The 22,836-nt window shown below is 39.1% G+C and overlaps 1 protein-coding gene across 1 annotated transcript in view; it reads right to left on the bottom strand.

The window, feature by feature from the left end:
• Positions 1 to 18,562, bottom strand: part of CORO2A (coronin 2A) — a 175,182-nt gene extending 156,620 nt beyond the window's left edge. The window contains exon 1 of the mRNA XM_007498973.3: positions 17,583 to 18,562. Within this exon, the coding sequence (XP_007499035.1) occupies positions 17,583 to 17,597 (15 nt within the window). The 5' untranslated portion in view covers positions 17,598 to 18,562. The remainder of the gene's footprint in view (positions 1 to 17,582) is intronic.
• Between the last annotated feature and the right edge of the window lie 4,274 nt (positions 18,563 to 22,836).

Raw genomic sequence — 22,836 nt, 5'->3', positions numbered from 1 at the left:
GGTTTGAACTAGATGATTTCTAATGAATCTTCCGCTTCTATATTCTGTATACTTCTTTTGAGTCTTACTCTAAATTATTAAAAAAAAAATCTTCCCCCTCCTCCAAAGAGTTATGATCTGTCCTCAGAGTTCTTTTTTCTTCATTCTTCAGTCTTATTATCTAGAATATTCCAGTCGATCCCAGGAAGAGAAAACAGGTCACTCTCCCTATACGGATTTGCTTCAAGACATTTGGGCAGACAAATGATCAGGGAGCTACTAGAATATCAATTTTTGGCAGTTAAATAGATGAAGGTGCAGATTCCACTCCTCTAATTAATAATCTCTCATGCACAATTACTAGTTTCCTCCTTAGGAAAAAAGATAGTTTATGAAATATTTGTGAAGGCTGAGAAATTTTCTTACTATGTATGCTAAGCTCCAGTTACCTTAGGTAGGTGATGAAGTGGATAGAGTGCTGGCCTCTAAAGACAGGAAGATTCATCTTCATCTACCTGAGTTCAAATTTGGCCCCAGACGTTATCTGTGTGATCCCAAGCAAGTCACTTAACCCTGTTGGCCTCAGTTTCCTTATCTGTAAAATGAGCTGGAGAAGGAAATGACAAACCACTCCAGTATTTTTGCCAAGAAAATTCCATAAAAGAGTCAGACACAATTGAGAAACAACTGAACAATAACAACAACCAAATGAATAATTTTCAGAAGAGAGATCTTGGTTCATCTCCTAAACAGCCATGCATTCAGAGCATCTGGTCATCTGCCTAAATGCTGTTGAACAGTTTCTCCTCTCCTCCTTACCCTTTCCATCCTCCTCAAAATAAAACTCCCTTCCCTGGTCACCATTTCCCAGTATGTGATGTCTTTCCCTATTAGAATATAAATTCTTTGAGGACAGAGATTGTCTCTTTAAATAAAAAATGCATCCCTAGTGCTTTGCACAGTTCCTGGCATAAAATAAATGCTTAATTTTTTTTCATTAATTAAAAGTCTTAAATAACTCAGAGTTGAAGTGATGGAGTATTTTTAAAAAAATAGATATCTATTGATATACTTTATGTTCATATTGGCTATATTTCCCCATCTCCCTCTTTGCTCTTTCCTCCCCCAAAGTCATTCCTTATAATGAAGAACTTTAAAAAAAGAAAAAGAAAAGCATTTTTAGCAAAACGGACCCAAATATCAACATTATGTGAAATATTCCTCACTCGTGTCACTCGTGGGTTAAGCTCTCTACTTTTGCAGAGTCTTCTCCGAGCTCTTCTTTGGAACCAGATTAGTTCTTTATAATTTTGCAGTGTTCATTTTCTGCCCTTTGGGGGGTCATTTTTCTCATACCTTGTTGCAGTCATTGTGATATGTTTTCCTGGCTCTGGGACTTCCCAATTTATGCACCTGTCTCCCTAAAACCTTCTGCCTGTCTCCTCAAAATCTTTTCACCTCTCTTCCCCAAACTTGCTTCTTTCAAACAGAAGTCCGCACTCCTTGTCCTTCTCTGACCTGGGTAAGATGTTTCTTTTCAGCCTTTTCAGCAGTGGGACCCAAGGAATAGCTTGGGTAATTGATCATCCATAGTTTAGTGGAAAGAATCCTGGACTGTGATTTGAGTCCCAGCTCTGATGCTGGTTGGATATCTTTGAAGGCACATCACTTAGACTCCGTGTAATGTGAGATGATAACACTTGCACTGTGGTTACTACTGGGATATTAGGGAAAGGGTTATTTATTTATGTGTTTGGACCTGACCCATATTTCAATGGTATAAGAAACACTAAGGAAACTGTTACTACTAATTTCAGGATCTGTGATTTTAGAGTCTTGCAGTGTTGCCTGTGGAAAAGATAAATCAAGAGAATTCCCCAGGGCCACAGAGTATGGCAGGAATGGAACCCAGGACCTACGAACTATGCAACTGGCCATCCCACATCTCTATGCAAGTGCTATGTGATTAGAGGCAATAAAGTATAATTAAGGGCATGCCAAGCTTGATGTCAAGAAGCTTTGGGTTCAAATCCTACCTTGAGAATTTACAAACTAGCTTCTCTGGCTTCCTTTATGTTTCAGCTAAAGTTCTACTCTGGGCAAGAAGCCTCCTTAATCTTCGTACCTTTTATCTGAGGCTACTCCTAATTTACTCTGTTTATACAGAGGTTATACATAGTTGTTTGCATGCTGTTTTGCTCATTAGACTATGAGCTCCTTGAGAGCTGGGACTATCTTTTGTCTTTTTTTTTTTTCATCTTTAGCACATACAACAGAATCTGGCACATAGTTACATAATAAAAGCTGGTTGCCTGCATGACCCTGGGAAAGTGACTTAATCTTTCTGTGCCTCAGTTTCTTCATCTGTAAAATGAGAGAATTGGACTCACAGACTTTTGAGGTTCTTTTTAGCTTTGATCCTATATATGCCATCCTTTAATAATGTTTTCTTATTTATACAGTTTTCCACATAGCAATGGGATAAGGTTGATAGGTAATGTAAATTGCTTTTTTTAGATGAGGAACTATATTAAGGCAAAGAAAGTGATTATCTTGAGGAAATACAGCTAGTAAATGCCACAGTCTTCTGATTCCAAGTCTAGGGCTGCTCTCTAGGAGTTATTATTAGGGTAGTCTTCCAACACTTTGGTGGTGGGGGGCACAATTTCCATATCAGATTAGAAGAATGTATTTGTTTAAAGATCAATTGAATTTCTATGTTATTCCTTTTCCCAGTGCCTATGAATGGGGTCCTTGAAGAACACCCATTATTTCATCAACTGGGAAATTTGTGAACTGGAGTATCATGCCTAATTATCTGGAATGGTGGGAGCTAGAAGGGGAATCCATCATGCAAATAAAATGTTTCATGAACACCTAGAAAAACCCAAACCTTGAAAATGAGTGAAGATATACCTGCAAAGAGAGAAGAGAGAATAACAGTGCAAGGAACTATTTATTTAATTTTCTTTTCACTCTCCAGACCAATTAGATGTTTCAAATAACCTCTGCTTGCAGGGACAGCTGGGTGGCTCAGTGTATTGAGAGTCAGGCCCAGAGATGGGAGGTCCTGGGTTCAAATCCGGCCTCAGACACTTCCAAGCTGTGTGACCCTGAGCAAGTCACTTAATCCCCATTGCCTACCTCTTACCACTCTTCTGCCTTGGAACTAATACCAAGTATTGATTCTAAGATGGAAGGTGAGGGTTTAAAAAAAATAACCTCTGCTTGTAAGCTAGCATGCACATTCAGATCCTTTCCCTCTCAAGGAATTATACAGAAACATCTGGGATGAGTCAATCCTTTACAATCTCAGTCATCAAGCTCTTTTCTGCTAATAACTTCCTTTTTTTGGTTTCTTAAGTGTTCTTGGGGTTTTATTGTCTAAACTTTCATGGAATCATAGGATTTAATGCTGAAAGGATCTCAGAAATCATTTGTCAGTCCTCTCATTGTCTTTAATTAAATATTCATTGATATCTCTTGTTTTGTTTTTACTTTTGTCTTGCCTATATTTCCCAATGTCAATCCTCTCATTTTATAGATGAGAAAAATGAGATTCAACCAAAGCTGAGGAACTTGCCCAGGGTCATGCAGTCTGGCAAATAGCAAAGTCTGAATGTAAATCCTCTAACTTAAATTCCAATACTTTTATTCACTCTTACCACATTCCCTGTGGACTTCCTGCCCTCTGGTGTTTTTGTAGTTTGGGTTCTTATTATGTAATTCACTGTTTTCCTTATTGATCATCTTCCGTGTATGCCTTCAATAAAGTTTATCTACCTTGTTCTTATTTGAGCCTTTTATCCTGGCTCAGCTCAAGCTCAGCTCAAAAAATCCTATCTATAGCAATCTCACCTCTGCTTTTCCACTTCTTGCCAATTATTCCTTTCCTGCTGCCACCTATATCACAGTGTGATGCCCTGGTGGGAAAATTTCAGTCACCAGAACCCCAGTAGCCTCACCCCTAGGTCATCATTCTCTTCCTTTTCTAGATTTTTATCAAGTCACACACAACAAAAACCTGATTTATTTTTATTTTTTATTTTTTTTGCAGTTAGTGGGAGAACGGAAGCAAGGAGCTTTTTCTGGTCACCTGTAAAGTAGGATGAACTTAGGTCTTTTCTGGGGATACCAGAATGCAGGCACAATTAGGTTTCTTTTTGTTGAGGAATGACAGCTAGCAGCTTAGGAAAGATTGCATGGGAAATTTTGACTCTCTGCACTGGGAAGCTATGAAGAAATGTCCTAAGAGGGTACTGCATACTAAATCCGTCATGGAAAGAATTGGAAATTTTGCTTGATGGTGGAATAAAGAAAGAAGGAAAGATTGAGATATTTTTACAGTTCAGGGCTAGTAAGAAAATCATGGGATCATAGATTTATAGTTGGAAGGGGCCTTTGACACCATCTAGTTCAACCTCCTCATTTTCCGGATGAGAAACTGAAGCCCAAAAATCTTAAGTAACTTGTTTGTGGTCATATAGGAGAATAAGTGGCAGAAGTGGGATTTGAATTCAGGTCCTCTGATGTCAGAACCCATACTTTTTCCACTGTATCTAGCTTCTTTCTGATATCTTGATATGCACAAGTATCTCAGTTATTGTTACTCTAAATATGTTATCTTTAAAAATATATATTAATCTCCAATTGCTATGTGTTGTCTTTTTTATAGGAAAATCACATGTGGAAATGTGTATCATTTAGACTAGACTTTATTCATTTATGGTAAGCTTGGGCATTTGGGTCATATGACCACAGCCTAGACACAATCCATTTGGCAGCAGTTTTCTTAAACAGCAGGTTCAGTGACTAGGAGGAAATAAAAGCCTTTGGAATTCAAATCTATACATAGCAATGGCCAATATTTAAATTATGCCTAACGATTTGCAATGAGCTTATCATATCTTATCCAATACAGGAAGCATTTATTAAATACCTACAAGTAAGGTACAGATTTGGGGGATACAGAGACAAGAAGAAAACTACCTGGCTCTCAAGGAGTTTTGAATCTGAGCCTCATAACAACTTGATGTGGAAGGTGCTACAGAAATCATAAGTGCTTTTGTTCTTAAAGCTGTTAAATCACAAGAAATTACAATAAAGGAAGATGACAAATGTTAGAGGGGCACATCGACACTCTGCATGTGCAGCTGTGAGATAGAGTAGCCCATTCTGGAATACGATTTGGAACCAGGCTTTCAAAATTACTTACTTGAGTATATCAAGTGATAATGTTACTAGATCTAGATCCCAAAGTGATCAAAGTAAGAGGAAAATGTCCTGTATGTATAAAACTATTCACAGTATCTCTTTTTGAATTGAATTGGAAACTAAGGGATGTAGTAATCAGTTGGGGAATGATTGAACAATAATTTGATATGAATGTAACAGAATACTGTTTGTGCTAGAAGAAATGAAAAAAAAAAGATGGTTTCAGAGAAAATGTGAAGACTTATATGAACTAATGCAGAACCAGGAGCAACAACACTGTAAAAATGAACAATTTTGAAAGACCTAAGAATTCTGAACAATGTAATGATCAAACACGATTCCAGAGGACCTATAATAAAGAATGCTACCTATCTCCTGACAGAGAGATGATTGGCACAAGCAGAATGAGACATTTTTATACATGGCCAATGTTGGAATATGTTTTGCTGGATGATGGCTATTTGTTGCAAGGGTTTATTTGTGGGGTGGGGAAAGGAAGGTTGGAAGGAATAAAAAATGCCTGAAAGTTTGATGGAAAAACAAAAATCCTACTATAAATGTGCATTTTCACTTGTTTCTTACATACTACTGTCTTTAGAATCCAAACAGAAGATAGCCTGAAATGGGTGGGAGGGTGGGGAAATACTGTTTCTAGAGAGAGAAGACCTAGCTTCAATTTGATTGATATATAGTTATTTGTTGTGTTTTGTAAATGGAATTTTGTCTTCATTGTTCTTAATTTTTTAAAACCCTTACTTTTCATTTTAGAATCAATAATGTATATTGGTTCCAAGGCAGAAGAGTTAGAGTTGCAAGGGCTAGGAAATAGGAGTTAAATTACTTGAGCAGGGTCACATAGCCACAAAATGTCTGAGGCTAGATTTGAGTCCAGGATCTCTTGTCTCTGGGCCTGGCTCTCAATACATTGAACCACTCAGCTACCCCTTTGTTCTTAATTTTTAAAATAGGTAGATGGAATGCTTTATCTCTCTCTCTCTCTTTCCCTCTGGAAAAACAGAACACAAAACAAAAAACCACAAAACTAAATGACATTGATTTTCACTTCAGTGAACTTTACTTTCAGTGTGTCAGAAATCTTGGATGGAAAAGAGATCCCTTATTCCTATACTTGTAGCTTTTGAATTAAAAAAAAGTTTTAGGGGCAGCTGGGTAGCTCAGTGGATTAAGAACCAGGCCTAGACGGGAGGTCCTAGGTTCAAATCTGACCTCAGCCACTTCCTAGCTGTGTGACCCTGGGCAAGTCCCTTAACCCCCATTGCCTAGCCTTTACCACTCTTCTGCCTTGGAGCCAATACACAGTATTGACTCCAAGACGGAAGGTAAGGGTTTAATTAAAAAAAAGTTTTAATTAAAAATTGTTCCAACCAACAGAACCTACTTTCTCTCCCTCCCCTCTCTCCCCATTGAGAACAAAAGAAAAGTAAAAATCTTGTTATAAATGTGTAGAGTCACTTGTCACCTGTTACTTTTTTACTACTGTCCTTGGAATCCAGACCAAGGTAGAAGATAACCTGAAATGGGTGCAAAAATACTAGTTCTAGAGACAGAAGATCTAGCTAGGTTCAGATCCCAACTCTGATATTTACTGCTTGTAACCTCCTTGTGCCCTAGTTTCTTCACCTGTAAAGTTAGGTTGTTGGACTAGAAGGCTTCTGAGGACATTCCCAGCTGGAAGTCTCTGATCTATTTACATTTTGGTCCCTCCCTTGAAAAATTGGGGGCCATCTGACTCAAAACCCAAATCATTTTACTTAAATTTATCAAAATAGCATTAATCTATAGGGACACCATTAGATAAGGGTATGCAGCAAAGTTCTTTAGTTTTTCAGAGCTGTTATGGTGACACAAAATTTAATTAACCATAAAACCTCCCTTCTGATTTTATTCTTTCTTCGAAATGGAGAATGGAGGAAACCCTAAAACTTCCTTGTTCTGTAGGTCCATTTTTCCTTGTCATCTCTTCTTACCATTAGAACAATAGTTCTCATTTATCCATCAGTTCCTTTTCCAAACTACTGTGAGATAATATAAGTATTCAAATCTTTGTTTTACATGCGAAATTCAGAAAAAGGAAGCAAATATTACCCATGGTCACATAGCTAGTAAGTGGGAAAGTCAGAATTTGAATTTAGCTCTCTTGGACTTAAGTCCTATTTCTTTCACTATTCCATATGATCTCTCTTGATAATGTGTATGCTTATAAACTAATATATATATATCTATATAATTTTATAGCAATCAATAGAAATATATTGATAGTATAGAAACTAATTCAGATTACTTTATATATACTTATATTTATATATCTATCTACTTATATATATGTGTGTGTGTATATATCCCTAGTTATCTTCAAGATTCAGCTCAAGCATCTATCACCTTCTTCATGAAGTCTTCTTGTTCTTCCCCAATGACTAAGCCATTGCCTCTCCAAAAGTCCCTGCATTATATAAATTTATATATATATATATATATACATACATATACATACATATATATATATATATATATATATATATATATATATATATATATAATATCTACACTTGGTTGTCTCTCCTATTAGGATGCAAGCTTCTTGAGGGCATGAACTTTATCACTTTTGTATTTTTATCTCCATTGCTTATGAAGGAACTTGAGAAAGGAGAAAGCAAACCTTAAAACCAGCAAGACGTGGATTCAGTTCCTACCTCTGATCCACACTGGCTACGTAACCTTGGTGAATCACTTGGCCTCTCAGTATTTTAGATAACTGTTTTTTTTAACCCTTAACTTCCATCTTAGAATCAATACCAAGCATTGGTTCCAAGGCAGAAGAGTGGTAAGGGCTAGGCAATGGGGGTCAAGTGACTATAGCTAAGAAGTATCTGAGATCAGATTTGAACCCAGGAGTTCCCATCTCTAGGTAGACAACTCTTCTAGACAATAAATTGCAGAAAAGATACTGACCTGCCCTGGTAGAAGTTTTCCCACTATAAATCAGGAAAATCATAAGTCTAGACCTTATCCTATCCCCAAGGCTTAGTGCAAGGTCTGGTGCTTAGTAAGTATTTAACAAATGCTTTTTGATTAAGGTATGTTGTGCATGTATGTGTGATTTTTTAAAAATCTAATATTTGGGACAAAACTTGAAAAAAAGCAGCTCTCAACTCTAATTAGCTGCAGGGTCTATTTAAAAATCTGTTCCTCGCCTAGGCTCTAATATAGATCTCCAGGATTCCATGCTAACAACAACACAACAGTTCTCCCATTGCCTCATGGGACCAGCTTGGTTCCCAGATGTGAAACTATTTCAGCGCCAGAGATAATTCCTCAGCGCTGTGCTTTGCATCCTCAAGGAAAGGCTTCCTCTTATTCACTAGCTTAATGAAGGAGCAGCGCTGGGAGCATGTGCAGAGGTTGTCAGAGCAAACATACAGCAGGAGGTTTGTTCAACACTGTTGGGTCTGACTGGCAAACAGCTTGTTGCTGCTGCCTTAATGATGAAGGGGACAATTCCCCTCACTCTCTCCATGCCAGAGGACCAGCTCTGCAGCTGTCACAGGGAAGGCCTTGCAAGCTTAATTAACCAGGTGGAATGGGCCCTGTTTCGAGCCATGCTTTGGCTCTGAATGGAAGAGGGAGGGGGAAGGGGCTGGGGGAGAAGGGATGGAGGGAAACAGGGGAGGTATGTGGGGAAAAGCAACAAGACTGGGGTCACAGAACAATCATGCGGAAGAGACTCAAAAAGTTCAGTCCCCGCTTTCTGTATAGACATAGGTTTTTCACCTTAAAGATGCAGAGTATCTACTTTATTTCCCACTGAGTCAAAATATAATACCGTAAATGCATATGTGAGACAACTCCAAAGGACAGTCAAAAGGAAACTGAATGGTTTCACCACTGTCAATGGGCCCCTTATGACCTCAATCTTCAAAGCTCCCTGCATTTTTTTATTCTTTTCTTTAAAGCAAAACTACATGGAAAGAGTTATTCAGTTCAGGAAGATAAACCAGGGACTCCTAGCTTCTGGACCTTGCAGGTGGTTGGGCAGGTGATCATTATAATAGGGCCATTAACCAGGTGGGTGCTGAGAGTGAGAGTGAGAATAAGGAGGAAAGTGATAAGGGAATAGAAGACACTGAGTATACTTAGTGTTCTTATGTTAAGCTCTATATACAATGTTACCCCAAAGCCACACAGATTCTGCTGTTCAAGAATTTTCAGGCTAAAAGCTATCAAGTGAATGTTCCTTGATGTATAAAACAATAAATTCAACTAAATTCAATTCAAGGAACATTTATAAACACCAGCTCTGAGCCTGACCTTGTGGAGGCTACCAGACATGCAAAAACAGCTATTAATGGTAACACCTCACATCTTTGTAATAGTATATAGGCTTACAAAGTGCTTTCCTCACAACAGCCAATATATTCAGTAGTTAGCAAAGTATGATTGGCTCCATTTTCTAGATTAAGAAACCGAGGCTTAGAGAGGCATAACGTGATTTGTTTTGTACTAGGTAGCTAGTAAGTGTCAAAAGGCAAGAATCAAACCCATCATTCTTAATCCTATTCTATGCCATTTTCTAGGTGTTAATGGTATAAGAAGGGAACGACAGAAACACAAATAATTATCATGTGAGGAAGTTAATAAAAGTGATAGAGATATTCTTAAAAAGTGGTATGAACAATTTGAGGGTGAGATTTATAATCAGAAGATTTGGATTCAGGTCCTAGCCCCTGCACTTATGACTTGCATGTCCTGGGGTAAGTCACTTCAACTCTCCCAGTCACAATTTCCTTATTTGTATAATGAGGGGGTTGCATTACATGACCTCTAACATCTTGTCCATCTCTAGATCTAAAATTTTACATTAGCATTAACTAGATTGTTATTGTTGTTTGTTATTCAATTGTGTCCATTTCTTCATGATCCCATTCTGGGGTTTTCTTGGCAAAGATAAGGTAGTGGTTTGCCATTTCCTTCTCCAGCTCATTTTATAGAAGAGGAAACTGAGGCAAACAGGTTTAAATGACTTGCCCGGGGTCTCACAGCTAATAATTGACTGAGGCCAGATTTGAACTTGGGAAGATTAGTCTTTCTGATTCCAGGTCTGACACTGTACCACCAACAGCCCTTTTATTGGTATAGAGAATGCCTGTCAAGGAAATCTTCTTTACTGATGGCAATCAGCAACTATTCTGTAGCTTAGAGTCTTAAAGAATTATACTGGGCAATGAGAGGTTAAATGATTTTCTTAGGATCATATAACTTTTGTGTGTCTTAGCCAAGACTTGAACCCAGGTCTTAATGAGAGGTCACTTGTGACTCTAGCCACCACATTATGGCTATTATTTCAGCAAATAATGCTTTAGTTCAACAGCTAAATTATACCATGTGCTAAACACAGGCCCAAAGGGTCAAATCTAGGCAAGATCACAAGGGTAGAGAGATGGTACAAGACTTATGTAGCATATATTTGGATTTGCTTATAAATGAGTGACAGCACATATACTTAGTAAACATTGATAAAAGGAAAACAACCAATTTTCAATATATCTCTAAAACACTGAGCAGACAAGTGCAACCAACATGAGTCAGTAACAGGATAATCAGAAAAAAGAATTAATACTAATTAGTTTAGGATATATTAATAGAATCAGTGATTCTGCTATTCTATTCTAGTCAATAAGGGAATAGTCTGTCTCAGGAGATAGTGTTCCTCATCTATCTGACAATCTTTAATTGTCAATTTGCTAGAGATCCTATAGAAGGCATTTTTGTTGGATTGGATGGTGTTGGAGTGCCAGCCTAACTCTGAAATTCGCTGTTGGTAGTCAAAGTTGCCATAATTCTCTTGTCTAGTGAAGATGGCTATCTCGAAATCCTGAGGAGATTCATGTTCAACCTAAAAAAGATAAATTTTTGGCCGTTGTGAAGAATCGTTTTGTTTGAGTATGTTTATTTGTTACAAGGCTTCTTTCTTCCAGTAAATTGGGGAAAGAGTTAGAATGATAGCCTTTCCCCCAAAAGAATGCCAATATAACAATTTTTCAAATGCACAGAAAAGAATGAGAGGGAGTTTAGTAGACATCACAGACAAGTAAGACAGTTTTGAAAGTAATAGGTAGGATTTATTATATAATTTTTAAAGAATAAGTAGAATGAAATTGATATAATAATTTCTTAAAGATAGAATTATCTTTTTACATTTGCTGGGTCTGTAGAAATACTCTTTTTTTGGCATTTGTTTAAAATGAAAAAAAAATTCATGTGCTTTCCCCCCAATAAAAAGGATGCATTTCATTTGGGGTGTTGGGTACCATCAGTTAAGGCAGAGTGAGTTTAAATGAGGGCAACTTATCTTTCCATACACTCTCCTTTGCTTTAAAAGCAAAAGTGCTGATAGTCTCTGCCCTTAAGAAACTTATATTCTAATAGGGACAATAAACATGTGGGATTGTGGACTAAGGAGAAATATTTTGATCTGGAAAATTACTGGGTTGGTGCATGAAGCCATATGGGAGCAGATTGACACACCCTTTCTAGGAGTAATGGCTATGCTATAATGGATTATGGTTTCAGAGATGGAAAATAAGAGCAACACATATACCATTAAGGAGGGTTGGTGAGTAGAGTAAAACATTGCTAACACCTACTTGAAACAGTGGACCATGAGAGAGTTCAATAAACAGACAAGCAAGGCATTGAGGAATGAAAGAGTTAAGTCCTCAGAGCATGGGTTCTGGCCCAGTGGCAAGTCAGCTGGGGAGAATGTAAGAGGAAGTAGGAAATGGAGAAGACATTGTCTTGTTTGGCTTAGAGAAGTGCCAGAAGAATAGAGGAGGAATAATTTTTCTCTGCTCTGTTTCCACAACTTCTCTTCAATATGAAAGAGTTACAGAGGGGCATCTAGGTGGATAGAGCTCCAGGCCTTGAGTCAGAAGGACCTGCGTTCAAATTTGACTCTGAACACTTCTTAGCTGTTTGGCTCTTAACTCTGTCCTTCTGTCTTAGAGTTGTTATTAAGACAGAAAGTAAGGGTTTAAAAAGAAAGAAAGAAGAGGCAGCTGGGTGGCTCAGTGGATAGAGCACTAGGTCTAGTGATGAGAGATCCTGGGTTTAAATCTGGCCTCAGATACCTCCTAGCTATGTGTGACCCTGGACAAGTCACTTGACCCCCATTGCCTAGCCCTTACCACTCTTCTTCCTTAGAACCAATATACAGTATTGATTCTAAGATGGAAGGTAAAGGTTTTTTAATTTAAGGAAAAAAGAAAGAAAAAAATCAAATGTTTGTAGATCATAAGAAATGAAAACCAATTACACATGAATAATGACATTTTTCACATATTTACACTGGATTTTTAAAAATTAGCAAAAGCAACATCTTGCCCTTGAGTTTGACTATCCAAGCTCTAAAATGGGACTAGTGGTTTCTGAGGATAATTACAAAATTTTTCAAAATAGAAACTTAACCAACATTTGTTAATCACCTGTCACATACTTAGGTATAGTGTAGGAGAAAGAGAGTTAAGTTAGGCTTTGAGTCAGAAATACCCAAATTCAACACCTGTCTCTGATATGTGTCATGGCAAGTTACCATCTCTCAGTGTACTAGGAAACTGTCCATGGCTATGAGTTTCTGGGTTGTTGGTCTGTTCTCATCCTAGAATTTCATATGCCAATGAAATCACATACAAATCAGGTGAATTAAGTTGCACACAAATTAGAACCAAAAAATATTCAAGTTATTCTACTATAGCATTTCTTCCATGTATTGCCACAGACTTCTACCCAAGGCACTGAGAAGGCAGGGGAGTGGAGTAAGGCTGACCAGGGCCATATTCTAGCCACCCCCCTGCCCATTCCTGCCATCATTGACTTTTTGATCTCCCCCAGTAGACTGATGTGGCATTTCTTAGTGCCCTTCCTGAACATGGACTGGCATATAAGGAAGAGAGGCTTGTGGGTGAGGTTCATATTTTAATTCCTGGTTTCAGTTCTATATTGAAGACTATTTGTAGTAATCCAAATTATATATATATATGCATATATATAAATAAATACAAAATATAAATACAAATACAAACATAGTAAACTAGATTAATAGACTGTAGGCTTCGTGAGATTAGGGACTGTGTATTTTCTAGTTTTTATACCTGTACTAGTTCCTAGCACAGGACTCTACAAGCATTTAATGTTTGTTGAGAGGCAGGTAGGGTATTTTTAGCAGTTTTCATGATGCGTCACTATTTCCAGAAAGATATATTCCTCACTGCTCTAAAATCTACTCAACTTCTTCTCTACATCCCTTTCAAAGTTCCTAAATGATGTTCATGGCCCAACCATGGCAAAGCTTTCTATGTTCTCCTTTAACAATCTCAGAGAAAACATTTTCAGAATTTCCAGAATAAGCAAGTTCAACCCTATTCCTATACCCACAAAAGGGAATATCAGGCAAAGATAGAGGATTGGTAGAGAGTGAGCAAGTCATTGTATGGAGCCCCTTAGCCTACCTTCCTTCACTTTTGGGGTAGCCCTGACTGAAAAACACTAAAAAAACAAAACAACAACAAAAAACCCTTACCCAAGGCAGAAGCTCAGTAAGGGCTAGGCAATTGGTGTTAAGTGACTTGCCTAGGGTCATAAGCTAGGAAGTGTCTGATTTTAGATTTGCACCCAGAACCTCCTGTCTCTAGGCCTGGCTCTCTATCCTCTGAGCCATACTTCTTGACCACTTCTTATATTCCTTGAGAAGGGAAAAGGGTGGAAGGGAGGTGAGGGAGAGGGGTTGGTTATCTTGTCTGCTTCCAAGTCTGAAGAGAAGAATGACACTGGTTCAATTATAGAAATGCTTTCCATTTATTTTTTTCCTCCCATTGTAACTATTAGAAGGGAAATGATAATTCCATTGTACCTTTCCAAGTGCCTATTTATCGGAAGAAAGTGGTAAATCAACAGATGGATCCTGTACACTGAGAAATCTGGGCAAGGAACTTGTGTGTCCTAGGAAAATCATATTCCCTCTCTCTTACTGGCCCATCAGTCTTTAAGCCTTCACTATCATGTTTGTAACTTGGCATCTCACAAAATAAATACCTATATGCTAGGTAGAGCAAAATTCTGATAATAAGCATGCAAATGATTATGAAAAGTCATAGTAGAATGAATGGAAAGAATAACCACAAAGTAAATGAAAATGTACACTGAAAAATGACAAGAACAAGTTTGGGCCCAAAGAGAAGAAATAAAATGCCTCTCCCAACTTCTTTGAAAAGATGAGGGGTAGAGACATTGAATACAATGGGTGCAGAACATTACATATAATGTCAGATTTTCTTTACTGTATTGATTAATAGTACTGGATTTTCAGACTTTCTGCCCTTTGATCCAGCCATAGCAATGCTGGGTTTGTACCCCAAAGCGATAAGGAAAAAGACTTGTACAACAATATTCATAGCTGTGCTTTTTGTGGTGGCCAAAAATTGGAAAATGAGGGGATGCCCTTCAGTTGGGGAATGGCTGAACAAATTGTGGTATATGTTGGTGATGGAATACTGTTGTGCTAAAAGGAATAATAAAGTGGAGGAATTCCATGGAGACTGGAACAACCTCCAGGAAGTGATGCCGAGGGAGAGGAGCAGAACCAGGAGAACAATGTACACAGAGACAGATACACTATGGTACAATCCAATGTAATAGACTTCTCCATTGGTGGTAATGAATCGATCCTGAACAACCCAGAGGGTTACAGAAGAAAAAAAACACTATCCACATCCAGAGGAAAAACTGTGGGAGTAAAAACACTAAAGCAAAACTACTGCTTAATGACATGGGTCAAAGGGGATATGAATGGGGAAATAGACTCTAAATGAATGTCTTAGTGCAAATACCAACAACATGGAAAGAGGTTCTGATCAAGAACACATGCAATACCCAGTCAAACTGCATGTCGGCTATGGGAGGGGTGGGGGAAGGGGAGGGAGGAAAAGAAAATGATTTTTGTAACCAAGGAACCGTGTTTGAAATTAAAAATAAAAATAAAAAAATAGTACTTGATTTTCTTCTTTTTTCTTTTCTTTTGAAAACTAATTCTTTGCTATAAGGAGTGAATCTGGAAGGGGGAAAAGGGAAAGATACAGGGGAAATTTTAGGTCATGTAAAAATAAAAGATATCCATAAAATCTGTTTTTAAAATTCACTGTAGAAGGAATGCCTCACTATGTCCCCAGTCCCTTTCTGAGACCACGTCTTGCCTATTTTGGGTTCTGTTTTAGGCTTTTATAGACTGGGGCTAAGCCACATGGAGAAGCTGGTAAAATGGGGGACTTGGCTTCTAAAAGGAAAAAGCATACACAATCTACCAAAGCAGGGAAAAGCCAAGTTGCAGAGTTTCAAGTATTCCCTCAAAACACCTTTGCCTGTTCCCCAGAGTCAAGGGGGCACGGAGAAGATGTTTCCTGTTGGGCAACTGGATTCTTTCTGTTCCTTCTCCTTCCCCTCCCCCCACTCCTACTCATGTGAGAGAAGAAAACAAGTTAGTTCCTGGTGAGCGTTTCTAGACTGTATCTGTGTTCAAACAGAGCCGAGCCACCTTGGCAAAGGAAGATGTATATTCTTCTTGTGCCAAGGTATATCCGCAGCAATCTCAGCAGGACACGGGTCAATGTATCCCCACAGTATCATGGAGCTTCCCTAAGATCTGCTCCCAACAGGAGAACATCGGATTTACCAACTGATGGCATAATGGTGTTAGAAGCAACTTGAGCTTCTAGAGAAATGAAGTCAGCTTAGAAATGAGCTCCTTATTTTGTGATGGGGCACGAAGGAAGGAAAATGTAATTTCACTCTACCTGCTTTATATCAGAGAGACACAGCATGGCCTTGTGGAAAGAACACTGGATTTAGAACTTGGGTTTGAGTCCTGATTTTGGAGCTCATGATCTGTGAGGTAAAGGATTCTTCCTTGGAATAGTACTTAGCCCATAGGAGGTGATCAAGGAAGGCTTAAAAACAGAGGTTTCCTGACTGCTCCCTTGGCTTTCTCCCACCAAGCTCAAAATGACTTTCCAAACTTTGCTTTTGAGACTGATGGCAAAAAAAAAAGGCTATGAGACTAAATGAGATAATAAATGAAAGTATTTTATAAAGGACAAAGCACCACATAAATGTAAATTATTATAAATAACAAAAGTAATGATGATAGCCATTCCAGTAAGTTAATGGATTTCAAGAAAATTGAGAAGCCTGTCTAGGACTTATAATACATACATCTGTCATTCTGCCTATCACTGTAGCCAGAACTTAAATATGATGGGATCTTAGACAACTCCAGGACATGTTTGAAAGGGTAATGTGGACCAACGACAAGAAAATATTCACTCATTTTATAAAGGAGAAAAGGGGTCTTCTGGTTTACTTTGTCTGCCCCTGGCTCATGAGTACTCAGATCAAAGCCGAGGTGTTTGGCTGAAGGAGATTCAAAAGCCACCCCAAGTTTATACAGAGCACCTAAGCTTCCCTCCACACTTCCCCTCTTGGCTCCTCCCCTTGATAATGCAGGCCACAGTGACACAGCAGAAGGTATGTGGTTGCTCCAATCAAACCTCAACAATTATAATCTTGGGCCTCCTCAGTTTACCACTGTATCCCTCTTCACCTCAGCCAACTTCTAGGGCTGACGGTCTAGGGGTCAGCCTTCCAGACAACATCTCTCCTTCTCTCTAGCTTAAAGCAGCTGTCATAGACTAGGCCCAGGGTTTCAGTGCTAATCAGCGGGTACTTGGATTATCTTCAGCACTTTAAGATAATTGGGGAGCAAGACTCTTTCTAGGGTTTATGCAGCTGAGCAACCTGCCCCAGTTCCAGGGCTACATGTGGTTTAATTTAACCACATAATATCAGAAAAACCACCACAAATCACACTGGAAGGGCTGCCCCTCTGAATCAGGAACCAACCATTAGCATATGGGGAAATAAAAGGCAGACTGTTCTTGGATATGATTTGGTTTAGAGCAAAGGGGACACAAATCCTTCTCTGAGAAAGCAAATGAAATAGCCCTGCAGGTGCTGTTATCTTAGAAGCACCCAAATTCCCTTATCCTCAAAGCAGCTGTACCACAGTGAAGAGGCTCAAAGTTTGAGAAAGATGGTCAAATCTCAACAGCATATCTGAGTGTCCAGCAAGTTTGACTCCTTTATTTTTTTCCTTTCTTCCCAGATATCGAGAGTTAAAAGGAAACATCTTAGCAAGAAAGAACCGCAGAGTTGATAATAGAGCTCCCTCATCCCCTCCCGGCTCTGGGATGCTAAGCAGGTGTACCGCAATCTCCATCCCCATCCCTAACATCTCCATCCCCAAGTCTTTCCAGAAGGCTTATTACCTTTGTGATGACCATGCAGAATGACTCCAGGTACAAGGGAGTGGGTGGAAGTCCGAGTCAGTCGGCTATCTCCTCAATCAATCTTGATTTCGGATTCTTTCCTCCAAGGCATAGGAGGCTACAGCCTTTCTTCCGTCCCTTTGTTGGTCTCCTGCCTCTCCCTCTCCGAAACCAGAGACAATATCCCTTGGCAGAGGGAGGCACATTCATTCATAAATCATGACTGAAGTATTTCTCCCTTTTCCCTGCTGGTGGGAGCAGGAGCGATTTGGGAGGGTTTAACAGAAAAAACACCTGAAAATAATTCTGCTAGCAGTCAGTGCATCTCCATCTCTCTCTCTCTCTCTCTCTCTCTCTCTCTCTCTCTCTCTCTCTCTCTCTCTCTCTCTCTCTCTCTCTCTCTCTCTCTCACACACACACACACACACACACACACACACACAATCGCGCGGGCGCGCGGACACACACACAGAAGAACTGCAATGTACACTAGAAAGCAGGCAGACACGGGTGTGGGTGGAGAAACCAGGGGATAGGAGGGGAGAAAATAAGAGATTCCCTTCCTTTTGTGTGAAAGGCAGATATAGGAGCCCTTGCAGGGACAAACTGCATATTCATGAGCAGAGGGCGGAGACCGGAAGACACCTAACCAAAGTCCCCTTCCTACCTAAAACAACCTGTCCCCCTGCATTGAATGACGTAGGGGTGACCACGCGGCCCTGTCCGAGCCTCTCCTTGCAAACAGATGGTCGCTTTTCCATTCTGATTCTGGACCCCTCCCGCCTTTGCCCCCTAGGGAGGGGAGGAGAGGGAAGGAGACCCCGATTGTGGAGCAGCTGCTGAGGCCGCGGCACAGTGAGGGGGTGCGGTCGCTGGGATCTTTCTTGAGGCTCTGCTTCAGGGAAATCTGTTGCCAATGCTGGGTCCGTAGGGAAAGTTCTATCTACGGGGCTGGAGCCAGGGTGGGTCCAGATAGTCTGGTGATGTTATGGGCCATCCCTCTGATTCCATTTCTTAGAGGGAACATGGTCACTCTCTTTATATCCATTCTTCTATATATCCATTCTTCCCCTCCTACTCCCCAAACCTTTGCACCTCAAAGGATAAGCAAACTCCCACCTCCAATTCCCATTCCCCCAAGTCGAGAGCATCATAGGACAGACATCTAGGCTGGACCCGTGATTTCACTGTTAAAGGAAATTTCTGGATGAGGAAACTCCCTATTCTGATTCAGATTAGCACTTTCTCTTAAATGTTTAGGCTTAGAACGATATCTAATTAAATTATTTGCTCCAAGTCACACAGCCAGAGGCACATGTAAGTCTTTCTGGCTCCAAGGCCAGCTCTTTATCCCTATAGCATGACTGCTGAATATATATGATAGGTGATTAATAAATGCTTGTTAATGTTGAATTTTGAAAATTTGATACTCAGAACCTCTAGCTTAGGTAGTCTATTCCAATAGGCAAAAGGATATTTTGATCACTAGTTTAAAGAAGTAAAAAACAAGTGACTGACAAATTTTAACATTCATGCTTATTTTTCTTTTATTAGGGTCTTTGTATTAGCCCATGAATTCTTTCATGTTAAAGGGATCTTCTGGGGACACTATCTTAACCCCTCCACTTCCTATCCTCTCAATCTTTACATATTAAATATTGAAATTTGACCTGTAGTCTTCACAGTTAACTATATTCTGGTTCTCATTGGGCACTGGCAGCACCCTAAGCTTTCTATGTCAGTCAGAGATGAATGAGGGGTTTTAAAATGTGAAGTTAAGGAGAAAGAGCTTTTAGTGGATGACCTCTAGTTTGTTTTGTTTTGTTTTGGCTTTTTCCTGTAGTAAAATAGGAAATATGGTCATTGTTGAGTGTGTCAGAAAAATCTAGATTCATATTTTGTCTCTGATACTTAACTAGCTCTATGATCTTGGACAGCTTGCTTAGTTACTCTAGCCCTGGGTTTTTTCATTTATAACATAAGGGTTAAGCCTGGTAAGGCAATTTTTGGACTGGTTTTGAAGTCTGACTCTGATGTGTACTTCCTATGTGACCTTGAGGAAGGGTCTTAACTTTCTCTGGGCCTCAGTTTCCCAGTAAAATTCAGTGTTCAACTCTTCATGACTCCATGAACCATAGCACACCAATACTGTCCATGGGGTTTTCTTGGCAAAGATACTAGAGAGATAGTAGATACAAAGATACAAAAATACTAAAATGGTTTGCCATTTCAACAACACTAGGGGGTACCTCTATTTGCAGAGAATTTGGGTTAGAAGAAGGATAAAGCCATAACCCAAGTTACCTGCATCTTGAAGCTTTGTGAGCTTTGGCAGAGTAAAACACTTCTTGGCATCAGATTTGTGCCTCTCTCCAATTCAGGCAGGCATAAGCTGGGAAGTAACTGTACAGTAGACTGACTGCTACCTTCTGCCCACCCCCCAACCTGATGGTGACAGCTTTCTAAGCTAGTTCAAGGTGATAAGAAGAAATAAAAAGCAAAGAAAGAGACCAGTAATCTGAAGCCATAAATTTCCCCAAGATTATTGTTGGTGTGAGTTAGAAGTCCAGGATAAAAAGGGAGAAGCGAGAGTTATCTTTCAGGTTCCTCTTTCCTCACCCCTAATCTTTGCTACATGTGGGAGTTATTCTACCACAATAGTATTTTATGTATAGTATAATTGTGATAATTCCTGTAAGCATCTATGCCACAGAGTTGTTGTGAGGAGGCAAAACAAATACATGTATCAATTATTTTTATTATTATCCTAACATACTTACCTTCTTCCCTTCCACAATCCTATTTAGTGCTATTTAATTCAAATAATAAAAATTGATCAAATTTATACAACGTTTTAATATTTATACAGCATTTTCCTTACAACTACTTTATGGGACTGGCAGTTGAGATATATCAACCCTCAATCTCATTCAGACATGGTAAACTCTTGGCCTTTGCTCAGTTTTATGCTAAGTACACAGACTGGGAGGGAGAGGGGTGTAGCATTCCATCCATAAGATGAGAGGCAATATAATTTTTACAAAGATAGTCAAACACAAGATAATTTAAGAAAAGATAACACTAACATTTTGGGGAAGGCATTTAAAAAAAAAAAGGCTTCATCAAAGAGCTAGCATATTAGTTGAACCTGGAAGGAAGGTGAAGATTTTGAAAGTGTGATATAAGGAAAGATTACTTGCTAGGTAGGCATGAGGGGTGGCTGGTGCAAATGCATGGAGGTGGAAAATTGATCATTCAATCATCCAATCAAGAAATAAACATTTGTTGAGTGTGTAATAAATGGCATGAATTTGTTGGGTGGTAGAAATTTCAATATAACCTGAGTCTTAGTCCATTGGTATGACACTTTCCCTATTGGTGGAGATCAATGCTTTGTATCTGTGAGGGGGTGGCTTGGTCTCTCTTTGGTTTTGGGAATTGGATTACATAAAGACAAAAAAGGAAACAGCCCTTACTCTCAAGGAGCTTACATTCCATGGGGGACATAGGATATATGGATATAGTGATATATAAAATAAGTACAAAAAATTCAAAGTAGTTACAAGTTCCTTAGGAGGGAGTATACTAGAGGTTGGACAGATTAAGATAGACTTCATGCAGAAGATGACACTTGACTTTATTCTTGAAGGAAGTGAGAGATTCTATGAGTTTGAGGTCAGGAGGGAGTGCTCTCCTTGCATAGAGGAATGGGAGATGAAGTATAGTGAATAAGGAATAAAGAGACCAGTTTGGCTGGCTCCTGGAGTGTGGGAAGGGGAGCAATGGATAATGAAGCTGGAAATATAGGTTAGGAACAAATTATGAAAGGTTTTAAAAGCCAAACCAAAGTGTTTATATTTTTTTCCTAGAGGCACCAGCTAGCCATTGTTGTTTATGGAGCACAGAAGTGATGTGGTCAGACTTGTGCTTAAGGCAAATCACTTTGGCAAAATGAAGGATAGATTGGAGAGAGAAGAGCCTGGAAACAGAGAGGTCAATTAGAAGGCTATTAGAGTGGTTCAAGAGAGGTGATAAAAACTTAAAATGGAATTGTGGTTGGGAAAGAGAAAGGAATAAATATGAGAGATATAGACGAGGTAGAACTCATGGGATAAAAATCCAGTTTTAAAAAATTATATTTTTAAAGAACAAAAATCAAATTTTTCTTTCTTCCCTATCCTTACAACTATCACTGGAGGAAAAAAAATCTGAAACAAACCCCTTGAAACAAATAGACATAATGAGGTAAAAAAATGCCCACATTGGTCATCCGTATCTATACAGATGTAGATACAGCAATATAGATACTTTATCTACATATCTCTGTATCCTGAGACTGTCATCTTTGTCAGAAGGTGAACAGCATGTCTCATCATGAGTCTTCTGAAATTTAGTCATTTTGGTAATCAGAGCTCTTAGTCTTTCAAAATTCATTTTCACACTGATGCTATTATATAATTTCTTTCTTGGGGTTCTGCACTTTTTATTTGACACCAGTTTGTACAAGTCTTCCCAAGTTATTTGAACTGTCTTCATTTCTTACAGTACAATACTATTCCATTAAATTCATATACCATACATTTATTTAGCCATTCCTTAATTGTTGAGCTGCTACCACACAAAAAAACAACTAGATATATTTTTCTACATTTGTACTTTTGTGAGAGGAAATTTAAACTCTTTGTCTATTTTAGTTAATCAATCTAGAGCCCGGGGTCCCCTGCCTTTCATACCTAATCATTAACACTTAGTAAGAACCTTTTACCAGAAAAAGAAGTACATATCCTAAAAGACCACAAGCACTGCCTCGCCCTGAGCAGTGCTAGGCAAATTGGGGGACTGTGATTGATTTCTGAGATGTTACAAGGAGAGCTGATGGGTGGAAGGAAACTGTGTATAAGTGGAGCCTCAGGGACCCTGGAGTTCTTCTGTGGTCTTTGCCTCCTGGGCATGAGCTCTGGTGAGATTCTTTTGCCGCTTCTTGGATCAAGCTCTTGGACGGGTCAGTATCTTTTGTGGCTTCGGATTTCGGCTTCCTGATTCGGACTCTGGATTCTGGTGAAGATTCGGCTTTCTGCCTTGGAGACTCAGGCTAAAGAGGGACGCTTACTCAGGTGTGACTCTTGCCTCCTTGGTGTGAGAGACTGACTGCCCTTTGCGGCTCAGCCTCTTTGCTGGTTGAAACGACTGGCTGGAGACACTCTCCTGGGCTGCATTCAGATTCCCATTTGAGGTCTGGAGGCACTCAGACTAG

Source organism: Monodelphis domestica, chromosome 7 (genome assembly GCF_027887165.1).
Source record: "Monodelphis domestica isolate mMonDom1 chromosome 7, mMonDom1.pri, whole genome shotgun sequence".
NCBI classification, from domain to species: domain Eukaryota; kingdom Metazoa; phylum Chordata; class Mammalia; order Didelphimorphia; family Didelphidae; genus Monodelphis; species Monodelphis domestica.
This window is presented reverse-complemented; position numbering and strand designations above follow the sequence as displayed.